This window comes from Lentinula edodes, assembly GCF_021015755.1.
Source record: "Lentinula edodes strain Le(Bin) 0899 ss11 chromosome Unknown C8R40scaffold_32, whole genome shotgun sequence".
In the NCBI taxonomy this organism is placed as follows: domain Eukaryota; kingdom Fungi; phylum Basidiomycota; class Agaricomycetes; order Agaricales; family Omphalotaceae; genus Lentinula; species Lentinula edodes.
In genome coordinates, this window is record NW_025764338.1 from 301,686 (window position 1) to 318,266 (window position 16,581).

Consider the following 16,581-nt stretch of genomic DNA (forward strand, 5'->3'; position numbering starts at 1 on the left):
GCTTATCGATATCCTTCCAAATCATGATTACGCTTCGAGTTGCTCGATTCAAAGGAGTCCTCTACCTTTCTCACATCACGTCTTGAAGATGCGTTCAAGATTAATCCTCGTTAATTTCATCAAGGTTATGAACTTGTGCTTGTGCCATATGCCACTATCTCGCTCGGTCCCACCGTCTTAATTTCTTTCCTTCTCGCAGTCAGTATAGCCGTACAGACCTCAGTGGAAGCGCATATAGCTGGCTACAACGAATGTCGTTCAGCTAAAGCACGAAGTCACACCTGACGGGAACGCTTTTCCCGGCCGAGAAATATATAGGGAAATGAGAAGAGCAATCGCCGATTTCCCCTCAGTGAATAAAATTCTTTCCCATAAGGAAATAATTAGGTTTTACGGACGGGAAATGAGTAAAATATTAACTGTATTTCCCAATTTAGAAATATAGTACTTTTCATCAGATGAAGATTATCTTTCGCCTTTGATAAAGATTATCTTTCGCATTAGATAAAGATTACCTATTACGAAAGATAAAGATAATCTTTCGCGCTAGATAATTTTTAGATTGCGCGCTAGGGAAATGGAAAATTTCCCGGTTCGCGAAACCAAATAGCTTAGCGCCTCTTAGCGCCCACCTAAAGACATGAGTGGCTAAGCATGCCACCTCTACCAAAAACTCAGCAAAAACCAACCTATTGATTCATTAACCCTGCAACCTGTAGATAGTGCCAATGGGTGTCGAGCTGTGTCAACTAGAGTGAGTGCCACTCATATGTCTGGGTGGGCGCTAAGAGGCGCTAAGCTATTTGGTTTCGCGAACCGGGAAATTTTCCATTTCCCTAGCGCGCAATCTAAAAATTATCTAGCGCGAAAGATTATCTTTATCTTTCGTAATAGGTAATCTTTATCTAATGCGAAAGATAATCTTTATCAAAGGCGAAAGATAATCTTCATCTGATGAAAAATACTATATTTCTAAATTGGGAAATACAGTTAATATTTTACTCATTTCCCGTCCGTAAAACCTAATTATTTCCTTATGGGAAAGAATTTTATTCACTGAGGGGAAATCGGCGATTGCTCTTCTCATTTCCCTATATATTTCTCGGCCGGGAAAAGCGTTCCCGTCAGGTGTGAGTATATCGAGTTGACATGTTATCTCGTCTAGGTATGGTTTTGACTGTTGGCGCAAGTATATATAGGAATGGGAAGTCTTTGCATTATGCTGGAGCTATGAAAGGCCACGAACGTTCTATCCAATATGGGGTGCACTAAGTAAACTAAGTACAGCTACGGTTTCTCACTGGAAGTTAGTTTTGACATGTTTATTTTTTCAGCGTCCGACTGTCGCCATTACCGTGATAATCATATAAATAAGACAACTCATTGGGATTGTCAGCGTGGCTTTTCTTCTCCTGTCTTTTTGGCATTCAGTTTTCTGCTTATCTCCTGTAGCTGCTTGTCTATAAGAAAGCACCACAGGAACACCAGAAGCTACGCGATTGGTGGACGCGAGCAGCTCCAATTCCGTTCAGTACTTGTCCGTGAATCCTCAGGCTCTAAGTTGGCCTGCGATGACTATCAGTCAACTTCCAACGTCTGACTTGGTGTACGATACGACCTCTTGTGAGCTGTGAGTTCAGTTGGCCTAATATCTATACTAATTCGCGCTGTTTAGCTTACACCAAAGTATTCATTGGACTGCAACTAGCTGGTCTCATCGGGAATGTCGCTACTTTGATCATCGCATACTTTTCTCCCGTATCGAGGCAGGCGACGTGGTACAACTGCATCTTGATCTGGTGTCTCTACAGTATAGCGTTCTTGCTCCTCTTTTTTTCGGGCCACTATCACGATACATCCCCGCCGTTTGACTTATGCTTGATTCAATCGGCACTCATACACGCATCCTCTCCTTCGTGAGTGATTACACTGTATTCGCGTCTCAAGATTAAAATCATGTACATACGTTCTGATGCCGCAGTGCGACTGCCGCGACGCTAACATTGGTAGTTCAGGTGCGTTTATTCGGAATATATACGCAAGAAACTGGTAAATCGGGTCGTGCAGCTCTACTTCAGTGTGTATTCAGCTTTAAACTTGCATGCTGTACCTTACCAGGAACTGTGGTTGAGAATTGTGCCATACTTTCCTATCATTTATGTTACATTTCATTAACACACAACCTCATAGCTTCTCGTTTTTCCGTATGCGACCGGCCTAACTCTTGTCGCGTTGTTTCTTGCGGTAATTATTTTACTTTTCGGGATATCTTCATAACATTTGAAATGCTGGCTTTCCAGCTTAGTCTCATCCATCGTTCTGACACAAGTTTCAATGTCGTGGCTTATTGTGCAGTCAACCAAATTATACCGTATGGTCACCATCCTGTTGTCTCCGAGTGTTTCTGTCTTAAGGCTTCGTTGCTACACTTAGAGGACGTGTGACTGCTGGGCTAACTATCGCTTTTGTTATCCCAATGCTCATCATCAACGGTAAGTTGGTCGCTACCTTATTGATGCCTCTGATTTAAATCGGACAGGTATGATTTACGTTCGGCTGAGAAAACACTGGTCAGATTTCAGAGCCTCACAACTTGGCCATTATACTTCCATGATCGTCCGAGCTTCATTGTTCAGTGTTTGTGCCTTTTTGGCCCTCTGGTGCGTACAGATTCATTAACTTTGCAATGTTCTTTGCTCACAATGCGCCCAAAGCGCTGGATTCGGTTACTTTTTGATAGTCTTCACTCCGGACCCGAATGAATCCCTCGATCAAGCTGTACCTCAATTAGAGCTGGCTTACAACATCCTCAACATTTTTCTTTCAATGTGTAAGCATCGGTACGCCTTTCGAAATAGATACTAGATAATCCACTTCCACAGTCCCTGTCGCTGTCATGTTGGTTTTCGGAACGCACGAGGTGAAGCGAGAATTTGACCCATTGGAATGTCTACTTACTTGATTGTGATATCAGGATATCCTACGACGACTGTTATTTTGGAGAAAGCACGAAACATATCCAATATCAGAGCATGCAGTGCCTAGTATGTCGCTGACAATTAGTTCTCCCCCATTGGAGGAATCTTTTGAACTAGAATCGCGGATACGGACAATAGAGGACGGTCATCTCAACGGATCACAATCATCTGGGGAATTGGTAGTTGCGTACAAGGAGGGTGACGGCTTGGAGATTCAGGGTACGATGCTTCGTAGACCACTATCATCTTGGGAGCCTCCATAAAAATTGGTGCGTGTCTACATTTTAGCTGCTATCGACACTCATGTGCCTATTTGTGGCTCCTAGACGCAGGTGGCCGTTATATACTCATATGGGAGTGACACTTGAGGAAGGAATATAGTCGGACTTGCCAGTATGTGCAAAACTGGCTGCGCGTCGACACCCAGTCGTAGAATCATGAGCATAATGAGCACCGGTGCTCGAATCTGGCTCGACGAGTCATTGCATCGAATAATGGTACACATAGCAATATGTACGAAACATCATTCAGCTCAGATCAAACCCTACATATCCTTTATTGGCTACTTGAAGAATCGCCTTTTCATAATTTTGCACTCCGCCCATGAACATGTACGGCTCAACAACTTTACCTGTATAAAAGAAGAAAATTAGAAGGGCCATTCCGTAAAGGTTCAATGTAAAGTAGCTCCCTGGTATGTTACTCCCAAGATACCAGGACGTCTTCGCTTTAGAAACCAGAGATATACTTCCCAACAGGAGAACTTGTCTCCGCCACTCTTTCTCGGCTTCTTCTTGAGCATTGATGCATGTCAGCTCATTGTACATCATATGTTCAATGCAGTTGACAATCCAATCTCCTTGAATTTCCTGGTATCAGCTGGCTTAGAAATTGTCCATGTATACCACTGAATAGAACCCACTATGCATGTTGGCCCATTACTTTTTATGAGGGTTCAGAAGGGTACAAGGGTTCATTAATGTCATTCTTGATGAATATGTTTACGCACCAGAAAGCTGTGGTTTCAAGCAGAACGAACTTAGTTACAGGTGATTTTATGCATGCAACAATTGGATTCTCACCTGTAGGACTCTGGGGTCCATACATGAAGAACATGTTGGGAAAACCGGCCGTGGCCAGACCGAGGTTGGTAGCAATTCCCTCTGCCCACTTGTCTTTGATACTTTTTCCTCCAAGACCACGAATATCTATCTGAGTGATTCCTCCGGTCACACTATCAAAACCCGTGGCGAAAATTATGACATCGAGTTTATGCTCGATATCGTCGGCAGTCAAGATGCCGTTTGGTGTTACCTCGACAATAGAAGACTGCCCTAGGTCAATAAGTTTGACATTTGGCCTGTTGTAAATCTCATAATAGTTCTATGTGGTACTTGAGATTAGTGAAGTGGATATGATGTGCGAAGGGGATCTCATACTTGCTCCAAACTCGGGCGCTTAGCACCGAATGGGTGCGGTGGGATGGAAGGTGCAAGCTTCTCTTGCACGTCGGGATCATGCAGACGTTCCCGCACTTTGTTTTTCCAGAAATCGTATACTTCGTCGTTAGCAGCTTGATTCACCCCGATGTCGGCGTAATTGTGTATGAGATAGTGGAAGCCGCCCAAGGCCCATTGCTCTTCAAAGTGTAACAGCCGCTCTGAAGGAGTTGTATCAAAGAGGTTCTTTGGAAAAGGTTGGTAACGATAACCGACTTTCCCGTTGACCAGTCAGCTGTACTGTACTCGAGGCTATCAAAATCAATGAACACCTACATGAAGTCTCTCTACGATGCTTATGTATTGCTGGATACAGAACTTTCATCTTATCTTGCCCCGATTTGTCCAATTTGGATTGCCTCATCGCTAAAGCGTAATTTGGCGTACGCTGAAAGACGGTAAGCTGCTCCACGTCCTCGGCAATTTCTTGTATCACCTGAACCCCAGACGCGCCAGTCCCTATAATCCCGACACGCTTTCCTTTCAGATCCAGGCCCTCTTCCGGCCACTTTGCTGTATGATGACTGATACCTTGAAAAGATTCAATGCCCTTCAAATCCGGAACATATGCTTTGGCAGCAAACCCAATGCAAAGGACAAGGAATCTCGGATGGACCACTGTTCCATCCTCTGCCATAACTTTCCATCGAGCCGTATCAGTTTCAAAGACCGCTTTGACGACATATTTGTTGAAAACAATGTCTTTTCTGATATCCAGTTTTCGGTCGACATAGTCGAAGTACAGGCGTAGCTCCTTGTATCCAGGGAATTTTTCGGTCCATGTCCATTCTCGCCATAGCTCTTCGAGAGAAAACTCGTATATCGGTACCTCAGAATCAACACGGGCACCTGGTTGAATATCAATATCAACTTCATTCCAAAGTGGGAGTTGGGAAGGTGATTACCTGGATAGCAGTTGTTCCTCCAGACACCACCAAGATCAGAAGCGGCCTCGAAGATTCTCACGGAATAGCCTAGCTTTCGGAGATGGTATAATGTATATACCCCTCCAAACCCGGCTCCAACAATGAGAATATCGGTCTCTATATGCTGCCCATTTGGCATTCTGGTAGCAGCAGGTGTAGACATGATTGAGGAGTGAAAAGTGGATTGTTCGAGGAACTATATATGCCATTGGCACTGTGCTTGCAGAAGCCTTCTCACTCAGGCCAATAGTGGGATGAATTGATTCTGGTTCACACGTTGCGCAATGGAACTACAGCTGGAGGAGTAAAAGCTCCCTCAGATATGAATAGGAGAGATAACTTATGCATAAGGTTAATAACAACGAGGGAATTGGAGGGATCATCCTCCTAGACTCTTGTGGTCAGCTGGTGAAAGACATCCAATGGATGTCCATGGAATCGAAGGTCAGTGTAATCAGGTCAGATAACAACTCAAACACCATGCATCGCACTAGTCACAATAGTAATAAATCATACACTGCCATGCATATAGAGTAATATAACAAAATCCCAGAACTTACTGAGGGAATAAAAACTCGAATTAAATCATTCTTCTTATGTTTAGACCCTCAAACTCTCAATCATTTGTTCCAACAACTTCACCAGTCGTCCACTCTCGAAAATAGCTGCAGTCAGGTTCTTGTCGATTGTGATAGCCTCTGTGAGTGCGGGGAATGTGGTCGCGCCATATCCTATTGGAGAAAGGATGACGAAATCAGTGCATCAGGCCAAAAAAGAAGATAGAACACCTCACCCAGCCACTTTCCAGGCGCCACACCCAAATGGCGATACCACTCTCGATCTTTAATTCCACCTTCATCAATGAACCCACGCTCGAACAGGAAAAGTTTGCGGTTCGCACGCGAGACTCGCTTTGCAGCGCGGATAAATTCTAGAATAAGGGGAGGCAAGGGAAGCTTCGGTGGGGAACGTAGGATAAGGGTGGATGTAGGCAAAGGTAGCGAAGGAAGCGAAAGTGAAGGTATGCTTGGAATGTCGGGAATGTCGGGAATATCGGGAATATCAGGGACATCAGGAATGTCAGGAATGCCAGGAATGTCAGGAGGCGTAGGTGGTTTAGGAATGTCGGGAATGTCAGGGAGTTCCGGCAGTTCATAATTATGTGAAGTAGCAAGTCGATGTTCCAACCATCCCGCAAGAGCCTCGTCGTCTTGTTCGTCTGAGTCATATCTGGAAAGTAAATCTTCCCAAGAATCCACCAAGAATGTGTCCCGGGGGCATTGAACGCCAAAAAGACGCTTGACCCATTCTTTGAATCGGTACACGAACGTGCGTCGGGCTCCACCGGTCGTAACTATGAATGTTGAGCTTGGGAAGGATGGCATCTGGTCTAAAAGCTCTTTGAAATGTTTCTCTGCCTCTTGTTTTTCAATATCGAGGAGAATACTGATGTCTTGGAGCTGTGCAATGTATTGCCGAAGAGTAGAAAATGCGGTCTGAACAGTCAAAATTTCCCCCTCGGCTTCGAGGGAGGGAAGAAGAGACTCGACTCTGCACCGTAGAATGTTGAGATCGCAATGATTAGAATAGTCAAAACAACCGACCTATCCAGATAACCGTCCAATTCAAGAGCATACTGGGTGGTGTTCAGCGGAACGACGATTGAATCCGTCAAACGCAAAACGAGCAACCCTAAATGCTGAGCTATCGCGACCTGCGAATGAAAATATCGAAGTTCAGAGGTTTAGAACCTCTTAATCAATTGGTAACTCACATGTTTCTTGAAACCAGGATCAGCATAGACCTCTTGCCACTGAAAACTGTCATAAATTGAGTGATAATGATACGGTGCATCATAAGGAGTGCCGGCGAAGCCTTGGTCGGAACTAGCAATCTAGGAATATCAGTCAGTGGATGAACGATTAGGGAGGAGTAATTTGATTTCACCCCTAATCGCTGCAGGAAGACCGTAAAATCACTCCCGCTTCCCATTGGGCCTACAGCTGTACCATCTTTACCCTCTGTTTTACCTAAACGTATGTTCCTAGTAGCTTCGTAGGCTTCCATAACGTCTGCATCGGCATGGATATTACCGATCTCGAGGATCCTATGGGAAGAGATGGTAGTGTTGACACCTTGGACATCACTATCACCGTTATTGAGCACTACGAGGCCGAACTCTCCATCCGGGCCTACTGGCCCAAACGGCTTGAACGGGCCTTCATCTTCTTTTGCGTCCCACAAAGTCTTGCCTTCCTCGCTAGGATGCGGCACATCCATTGCTGTTTGTCTGATAAGGTGTGCAAGAGAAGGTGAGGCTACAGCATCCCATCTGGATCCGGCGGAGGATACATCAACGTTCAGGTACGCTACAGCGTGTTCAGATATCCATTCGGCAAAATCTTCACCATATTCGGTAGAACCAATCAAACCATACTGTAAAGAGGCACAATTGAGCGCGACTGATAGTACAAGGAATTGCAATAAAGGCAAACATACTTCCTCTGCATCCCAACTAGCTATCAATATCGTCCGCAAGGGTTTCCAACCACTGCGAAGCAAGGTTCCAAGACCACGAACAATTTCGAGTAAGGCAACAGTGCCAGACACAGGGTCAGCAGCGCCAAGGACCCAAGCTACAAATAAATTAGTGGCTTCTTACAAACCCAATGCATGGATATACGGACCATCACGATGGCATCCAACAATCACTACTTCATCCCTCACATGCCCTGGTATAGCAGCCATGGTGTTCCAAATGGGTGTAATCTTGCCATCGACTAAAGGACAATCAGGTTATCAACATATGCATAAAGCGAGGATTTCACCATGATTAACGACTTTGACTTCTTTTTCGCTAGCTTTCCCGCTAAGCTTCCGATACCCATTTTGCCCTACCTCTGTATAAACATCTCCAATCTCCTTGAGCAGCCTCTCTGCATTTGCCCAAGATATTGGAAGAGATGGTATACGTGGTATATTCTTGGCTTCTTCTCTCTTTGCCTTGTCGTAGGCAGGCTTGCCAGGTGTTGTTGGATCTCCGGGATACGAAGAGAGATACATTGCAGAGCCACGTTGGACGGATGTTGGATTACGTGCAGGCCCATTGGGATAAGGAACATAATTGTTCTCGACAGTAACGAAGCCATCGTCTCGAGGATCGGAATAGATAAGGATGGCGGCTGCGCCGAGCTCCTCAGCGCGTTGAATCTGATGACGACGATGTTCAGCGTATCCAAAGTGAACAAAAGGGAACACTGACCTTGAGACCACGGAAGAGTCCGCCGTACCGTGCGATCACAACCTTTCCAGTGAGGTTCTGCCCTGAGGCAATGACTTCTTCATAATCCTCGTACGCGCCATAGTTGACATAGACAAGCTAGGTTCAAAGGAATTAGATTATGAGCAGACTTCATGCGAACTAACTCACCTGTCCCTGCCCCTCGCCGTGTGCACTCAACCCATGCCATGGAGGGATATAATCTCTGTACTTGGCGGCATCTTCGTCACCGGCGTTTCCATCCTCTCTCAGGTCTGCGCTCCAGATTGAACTCCCAGTCCCATCGAGGATATCTAACGAACGATCCAGCGGTGTATTGAGATAAGGATAGTACACGTCAATCCACGCTGTTGGGTTTCGAGGACCAAGCCGAGAGGTTAGACCAATGGTCTTTGCGCGGGATTTCGGAGTACCGGCGTTGTAAATCGGTTGTTCGAGGGAGTGAGGTTTAATTATACTGAGTTCCGTCTGTATGAATTCGAGGATTGACAGCGCATCGTGATAATCTTCTAGCGAGCCGGCAAGATGAGGATGTTTGGAATATTGTTTCGCAATAGCAGTTGCGTTCTCGGTATTAGGAACGGAGCTAGAGAAACGAATAAGAATGTGAATATCTTTCAAAGGTACTCAACGCACGAGAACAATTCTTCCTTCACTTTAGTGGGCAATGCCTTGGCTATCGGTCTGCTGCAGCCTTCCTGATAAAGGACGACTGACTCAGAGGTTGAGTGGATGGCGATATATTGGAGCCCATAGACAGTGATCAGAAAGCATGAAAGGCTCAACAAGTTACGAATCGTTATTCGTTTCTTTGACCGAACAAAAAATGCCGGGCGTTCTGGAGAACGAGGTTGTTTCTCGGGATCCATTGTCGGCGACAACGGGCCCGTTGTGTTCATGAAGGGTTCAGAAGAGAAAGGCAAATTACAAACCAGCACAGTTGCGATGCGTCAGATTGTACGGTACCGGAATACAAACATGTGCATATGTATACAAATCTTTTCTCAAACAAAAAACCTTCAGTCAAATCAACAAGAATTCAAGATCAAAATATGCGCGAAAGCTCTTCATTTCCTGCCTTCATCCTCTCCAATTTTTTGGATAGCTCCTCCCTCTTCGCTGCAACTTGTGTGCTCTCTTGCGCCAACTCTTTGCAGATAGCTAGTCCATCTGGGCCATGGATACCGAGTCTTAAAGGCAAGGTGCGAATAAGATCTCGTTCAGACCCTCGCACCATTTCATGATCGATAGCCGAAGGAATATTATCGACAAAACGTTTGTATGCCACTGAAGCAACTCAGGTTATCCGAATAATATCACATACAGCGCAAAAAAAAGACCTTGGAAATATGCTCGAACCCCTGCCATGATATCCAGCGCTCCTTCCATTCCGTCTGTTGGTAAAAATTTGACCAAATCGACTGCTTTCACGCCCGTTATTCCCAGTTTGATGAGGCCTGCAAGTATTTCATTGACCACTGCTGCATTTGAACTCCATTCAAACTGATTGCGCTGACGCTCCGATTCCAGTGCTTGGAGGGCAGAATTAAGCTCCTGATTTAAATCCTGGTCCCTGTAACTCTTGTAGTAGGAGAAAAATTTGTCCTTGTAATCCAAAAAGTAATGAGTGTTCATTGTAAATGGACGATGCTCAAGGTCAAGGAGCCATTCAATACGATCTTTAGTGGCCTCGAACCGGTCCTTCATATGCTCCATTATAATAAGTCTGAAAGAAAATTTACGATAAGTAAAGTTCATTTCGTTGCTCTGAAATCCTACCTTGTTTGCCGCTCTAAGAGTCCTTGTCCGAACTCAGAGAAATGATCCTTGACAAGTCGCAAAACATGATCCAGTGTTGTTCTGTAAACAAGTTCGCAGAGGCGTTGCGAAGGTGCCGACCACTGCTTCGTTATCTGCTGAATAAATGATTCCTCAACAACATAAGGATATCTACTGGGAAGCTCTCGAGTACGAGCACTGAGAACGAGTGAGTAAGAGTACCCTATACAACAGCTTAGCAGAACCTACTCTTGTATTCGACGGTTGACATCATCAATGTAAACAGGTGCGCCACTTTCGGTGTTGTCCTCTGAGTCTTGATCCCACTCCAGTTCATCTTCCTCGTTATTCAAAAACTTGAAATGCGCCATATTCCTCTGTGAAGCATACTTCTTCTCATACGGCCTGAAGTTAGGAGCTGTTTTACGGATCTCCCTCTTGAATGCATTTTGAGCAGGTCGAATGCATTGAAGAAGAGCTTCAGCTTCCGGGGTACCCTCTAAGACTCTCGAGAGTCTGGAACTAAAGCTGTAAATCATTGCCGAGATGTCGCTCATAGGATCTTGGGAAGGCTCTTTCGGAAGTTGTGCCAAATCTTTACGAGTGTTATGCATGAGCTGATGGAGTTCTTCACGGATTTCGGGAAGTCTGGGTATGAATTGGGGAGTTTTCAATAAAAAAGCAATCAGAGCACTAACCGCTTTGATATGAGGTCTGACAAGATACCGCTCAGTCTCTCAACGAGATTGCGGGTACGAAGATAACGTTGATATATAGGATCCAAATCGCGCCACGCAGCAGTCGCAGTGAAGAACTGGTTTTCCTTGTCTCGGGCTTCTTGCCAGGTGACGCCTGATTTCAGTTCACTCGAATTGGGCTGTCGGACACAGAACCAATTATTCAATAGCTTGTAGTCCCCTTCATTCTTGACAAAGCGGACCCAATCTTCCTCGTCCCCAGCTGATATTCTGTCGGGTTTCGTGAGGACACCTATTATGAGAAAATGAGTAACAGGTTGATTATTCTAGGTATAATCCCGGTCGGCGTACCAACTGTGCGAAGTCCTTCAGGATCATATTCCCTAGCCAATTGAAGAGCTCCCTGATTTTGAGGATCAGCTGGTTGTTTCAAGTCGATTAGCGTACAACGGATCGATCAACTAAAGAGGCTTACTCTCGCATGATACAGTGAGAAGGATGATGCAACTAGGCTTTTTTATGTACGACTCTACCAAACCCTCGACGAGAGCAATGTCGTTCGTGCTTCCTTCTTTGGTGGATCGAATGAGACCTGCAAAGTGGGAAAATAATTAGACTCAATAAAAAGCTCGAGTGAAACAAAAGTCTTGAATACAGACCTGGCAAATCACAAAACGATAAATCGGCGACATCAGGGCCACTGATCTGCAGAGAAACATAATTTGACGAGAATGTGAGTGTCCTCCCATCGTTGATCTCCTCGTCCCCCGTCAGGATTTGACTACGAGGTATGTGCGGATTTAGGATCGCACGTTGAGCGCGTCGAATACGGTCTTCAACTTCAGCTTTGTTGTAGATCACTTCTCCAAAAGGCTCGTTGCGAGCTTGACCGAGATGTTGACCAGTGCTGTCAGTAATCGTACGGATTGAAACCACGCAGTTCCAACGTGCAGGTGCAGCTACATTAGTCAATCGACACTCAGTAGGACAACTAATGAAGAGTGAAAACAAGATTCGACAAAGGAAGATCGACTGAAGCAGCCTACCGAGTACATGTCCCTGAAGCTCGGGGAAGAGTAGTACCAGAGATTGCCTCAATGAGAGACGACTTCCCGGCGCTCTGGTTGCCGATCACAGCAATTTGAGGAAGATCAATGTCGGTTTGAATGCTATTGCATATTGTGGTCAACTTTCTAACCATGGAGCAGAGAGTAGAGTGACATACCCTGTGTTTTGAAGACGATTGACCAAATCCAGTGCGTACCTACGTTTCCGTCCTAGTTGATCATGAGCATTGGACAGTCCTACTCCATCGCCTGATGTTTTCGAACTGTTCGTAGTTTCAGAAGCTGAGAGGCTTGGATTTGACCCAGCATCGGAGTCATGATATGTATCAGGTGTGGAGGCAGAGCTCATTACGATGGTTAGCTTCAAGCTGTGGGAGGCAAAGATGTTTCCTCCAATGATCGATCCTTATATAGCCAGAGACAAGCGTCAAAAACAGTAATTTCCACTCGTGTTCTTGGAATCTTTGCTAGAAGCATGGCGCAGCAATTTACGTAGGAAGCGTTGCAGTGAATTCGGAAAAGAGGTAATGAGAATCAGAGTTTCGAATAGCAAAAATCGGCATTCAACAGAACTCCAAGGATGAGCCTCTGGGAAGAACGCACACCCCAAAATCTAAAATCCTTTTAAGTATCCAGTGTAAATGCATACGCTCATACGCCAGGCGCCTTTATAGACTTCCGCAGCATACAATCGTTTGGGAAGTTCTTCGATGCTGTTATAAATCCCGTCGGATAAGCTGAATATGTACTTGGTGTCTCTTAGTGTATACACGAGGGTGTTCCATCAACCACATGCTGCCCTCGATCATCCGCAGTGAAAAAGACATTGGCACTAGTTATGTACACCTCGTACGTTTGTGAGAAGAGCAGGAAAGGTTTCGATGTAATTGCGAGCGAATCGAAGCAATCCGGAGAGGGGTGTGCAGGGTGTATTCGGGACACACGAGTGGTTAATTTCATGATCCCACGAGGGTGTTAGGGGTCTCCGCCTCCGTATTAGGCCCGAGTATGCTAGGTGAAGCTAGGTGAGGGACTTATGTCGATGGTGAGTTGTGAAACCTTTGAAACGAAACAAGTTCAAAAAAAGTGTGCCTGCAGATCAAAAAATTGTCCAATTCCAGGGTGTGATATGTAAACCAAGCAAGGTGATTCATTGATCTTGGAGAAATTACTTATCTAGATTTTGTAAAGACCCTCCTTCAGACATAAATCCAAAGCCTTCATACCCTCTTTCCGCGATCCCTTCAATGATCTCAAGGTATTGGTTCACCCCTCCCGTGTAATTCAATGGCTCTACGGTTTTTCCTGGTATGTTCGCCCCAACATACCACGATTTTGCGTTGTTGACTAATGCACGATATCCCGTATTCATAATCAGCGCACGCCATTGAGCTTCAGCTTCAGGTGTTGGGTATATAGCCGTCAAGTCGTTCTCTTTCATATGTCTGATGCATCGAACGATCCACTGTCCTTGGATTTCCTGTCAACGCCTTGGCTTAGAATTTGTTCAACAAAATATGGCGGGACGCACGATACAGGTAGGTCCATTCGAGAATGCGGTCGGTGCCTGTGCCCCATAGATAAAGAACATGTTCGGGAAATTAGCACAAGTCATCCCAAGATTCGTGTATACCCCGTTGGCCCACTTCTCTGCGATCGAGACCCCGTCTACACCACGAATATCTATCTGCGTAAGACTGCCAGTAAGGCTGTCGAACCCGGTTGCTAGTACTAAGACATCAAATTCGTGCTCAACTCCGTCCTTGGTCAAGATTCCTTTACTCGTCACTTCAGATATGTCACTTTCATTCAGATCGACCAAGGTGACATTCGGTTGATTGAAGACTTCGTAATATGACTAGCAATACTATACTGTAAGTCTTCTCCAAGAAACTTTCTACTGAAATATACATACCTGCTCCAATGAACAGCGTTTGGCCCCTAGAGGATGCGGAGGGATAGTGGGTGCTAGAAGCTCTTGAATCCTCGTATCGTGTATCCGTTCTCTAACCTTGTCTCTCCAGAAATTATACACCTCGCGATTAGCATCCTCATTCATCAGAATGTCGTTGAAATTGGACACAGTGAAATGGAAGCCGCCCTGAGACCATAGATTTTCCCAGTGTAATAGGCGTTCTTCCAGTGTGGCGGAGAATAAAGTTTTTGGGTATCGTTCATACGGAAATCCACCTATCGAAGTCCGGCTCACTTCATCTGAGTACGAATCCAGGACAATTCACGGCTCACCACCAGTTTGTTTACTCCGACGAAACATCGAGGGATAAAGAGCTTTCTGCTGCTCCTGCGACTTTTCGTCCAAATTCTTTTGGCGCATAGGCAACGCCATGTTGGGCGTGCGTTGAAATACAGTGAGGTGAGAGACTTCGGGTCCGACTTCTTGGATTACTTGAACGCCGGATGCACCTGTCCCGACTACTCCAACCCGCTTGTTCCTCAACTCTACGCCTTCTTGGGGCCAATGTGCAGTATGATGACAGATACCTTCGAACCGTTCTAGTCCTCCGAACTCCGGTGTATACGATTTCGATGCAAATCCGACACATAACACCAAGAACCGAGGACGGACAACGAGTCCATTTTCTGTTGTGACTATCCATCGGTTTATCTCTTGATCAAATCGTGCAGCGACAACTCTGGTGTTGAACGAAACATCCCTCTTCACGTCCAGTTTCCGATCGATGTATTGGAAATATTCGTTCAACTCGCGCCAGCCAGGATAACGCTCTTTCCATATGAAGTCCTCCCATAGCTCCGGAAGTGAAAGTTGATAAAGTGGATGGTCGGAATCTACACGACAGCCTATATACTGTGAGAAAGTATCCTGACTAGCAAACGGGGGTAAGAGAGTACCTGGATATCCATGGGACCATACTCCGCCAAGGTCTGAAGCAGCTTCGAAAACCTTGACAGAATATCCCAGTTTCCTGAAATGATAGAGCTGGTGGATTCCGCTGAAGCCTGCACCGACTACAAGGACGTCTAGTTCATCTGAGCCATTGGGACGCGACATGGTTTGATACAAGTGAGAACAGAAGATCGATTTTTATTCTCAATATGTAACTGTGGGTACCGATGCACACGAGAAACGGAGTTCCTGCGGAGAATCAAGCTTTTCAGTATGCTTGTGACTTCTGTCCCGACATAGCTTTCAATATCAAAATGAAAGTGTTTACATGCGGCGTAGCGAGAGTGGAACAGACTCCGGATCCGCATGCTGGTGAACGCGTTCTAAGTGATGCACAACGTCCCACGGAGTCAAAGCTAGTCGGAAAGTATGATTTGTACATACATAGCAGGACGAAGAAACTTAGGGTTATCTGAAAGTCAAAAACATATCAACAACGTTCTTTCGCGAGTGCACTTATTGATAAACAGCGGGCTCGCGTCCCTGGTTCTTCAAAAGAGCCAGCAGGTAACATGGTAGCAAGCTGTAACAGTAAATGATGAATAACAATAAAATTCTTAGACTATTGGTGTAGATAGTAGGTTTTCACTGACCCATTATGATCATCAAGTTTGTAAAGTGTCTGAATATAACACGAATGTTCGAAAAATCGAAAAATCGTTGTGTCACGACACATGCAGATTGATTCAGGGTACGTAACGTCGGATGACCCCACCCTGTCTCCTGCGACTGGCGGGGAATGGGGAAATAGGTGATTCATCTGGTCGTGAGTCGTCATGTTATGTTAAGGTGGTAGATTCGTGCGATCGGAATCTGCAAACAAATATCAGGCTAGCTTGGCTTAACCATATACAAAGAGGGACATATATTTACCTGAAGCGGGATTCATATTTGACGACGAGGGTGTAGGATCTTTATGCTGTTCATGCCTCTGCTCCGCCTCAGCTAACAAAATATTAGTTTTGAAAAATATTAATTATATCTCGATTCTACGCACCTTTTGCAATCGCCAACAAAACACCCAGATCCGTCGAATTAACCATCAACTGTTCTACGAATCTTGATGGTCGATCCCTCAAATCACTTGTAAGTCTTTCCAGGGGAGGCGGGGCTTCGGGAACGGTTGTTCGAGGAGCTGGTGGTATGAAGGGAGAAGATATTGATTGTGTAGTTACAGATGAGTCATCTTTGAAAGTACTTCCTGACTCCAGATCTGCTGTCCATGGACGCACAAACGATTTGGAGTACGTAGCAGTGCGAGTAGAAGTATATGTAGAGGGTGAAGCTGTTCGGGAGCTGGGGTCTTTCATATCACGGTCTTGTGAGACCGCTCGCGAGGTGATCGGGGCTGAGCGAAGGTATTGCTGACTAGGGGATCGTCTTCGTTGGCGATTCCGGCGAAAAAGTAAAAACATCAACAACGCCAAG

General features: G+C 45.4%; 5 protein-coding genes across 5 annotated transcripts; 1 reads left to right on the plus strand and 4 right to left on the minus strand.

The window, feature by feature from the left end:
- The first annotated feature begins 1,479 nt into the window (after positions 1–1,479).
- On the plus strand, positions 1,480–3,402 carry C8R40DRAFT_496274 (uncharacterized protein). Its single transcript, XM_046235250.1, has 12 exons — positions 1,480–1,623; positions 1,676–1,916; positions 1,982–2,006; positions 2,119–2,126; positions 2,306–2,371; positions 2,434–2,492; positions 2,540–2,660; positions 2,715–2,830; positions 2,883–2,920; positions 2,975–3,044; positions 3,117–3,247; positions 3,305–3,402. Exons 1-11 carry the CDS (start codon positions 1,572–1,574, stop codon positions 3,239–3,241), a joined length of 921 nt encoding a protein of 306 aa, XP_046083446.1. The 5' UTR covers positions 1,480–1,571; the 3' UTR covers positions 3,242–3,247; positions 3,305–3,402.
- Positions 3,403–3,505: 103 nt separating this feature from the next.
- On the minus strand, positions 3,506–5,542 carry C8R40DRAFT_1162237 (FAD dependent oxidoreductase; the record flags this gene model as incomplete). The annotated part of the gene is made up of 6 exons (XM_046230224.1): positions 3,506–3,609; positions 3,682–3,847; positions 4,026–4,361; positions 4,418–4,692; positions 4,754–5,326; positions 5,383–5,542. The coding sequence occupies 6 exons, from the start codon at positions 5,540–5,542 to the stop codon at positions 3,506–3,508; spliced, it is 1,614 nt and encodes a 537-aa protein (XP_046083447.1).
- Positions 5,543–6,003: 461 nt separating this feature from the next.
- Positions 6,004–9,582, minus strand: C8R40DRAFT_1071840 (uncharacterized protein; the record flags this gene model as incomplete). Its single annotated transcript, XM_046226388.1, has 11 exons — positions 6,004–6,134; positions 6,197–6,954; positions 7,008–7,117; positions 7,178–7,297; positions 7,351–7,839; positions 7,903–8,039; positions 8,091–8,183; positions 8,232–8,613; positions 8,666–8,782; positions 8,834–9,269; positions 9,320–9,582. The coding sequence occupies 11 exons, from the start codon at positions 9,580–9,582 to the stop codon at positions 6,004–6,006; spliced, it is 3,036 nt and encodes a 1,011-aa protein (XP_046083448.1).
- Positions 9,583–9,728: 146 nt separating this feature from the next.
- Positions 9,729–12,576, minus strand: C8R40DRAFT_1052687 (P-loop containing nucleoside triphosphate hydrolase protein; the record flags this gene model as incomplete). The annotated part of the gene is made up of 10 exons (XM_046224777.1): positions 9,729–9,970; positions 10,024–10,409; positions 10,463–10,660; positions 10,712–11,110; positions 11,161–11,452; positions 11,512–11,580; positions 11,636–11,752; positions 11,820–12,151; positions 12,207–12,329; positions 12,386–12,576. The coding sequence occupies 10 exons, from the start codon at positions 12,574–12,576 to the stop codon at positions 9,729–9,731; spliced, it is 2,349 nt and encodes a 782-aa protein (XP_046083449.1).
- Positions 12,577–13,395: 819 nt separating this feature from the next.
- Positions 13,396–15,258, minus strand: C8R40DRAFT_1052685 (FAD dependent oxidoreductase; the record flags this gene model as incomplete). The annotated part of the gene is made up of 5 exons (XM_046224776.1): positions 13,396–13,707; positions 13,759–14,085; positions 14,143–14,417; positions 14,475–15,047; positions 15,099–15,258. The coding sequence occupies 5 exons, from the start codon at positions 15,256–15,258 to the stop codon at positions 13,396–13,398; spliced, it is 1,647 nt and encodes a 548-aa protein (XP_046083450.1).
- Positions 15,259–16,581: the final 1,323 nt, after the last annotated feature.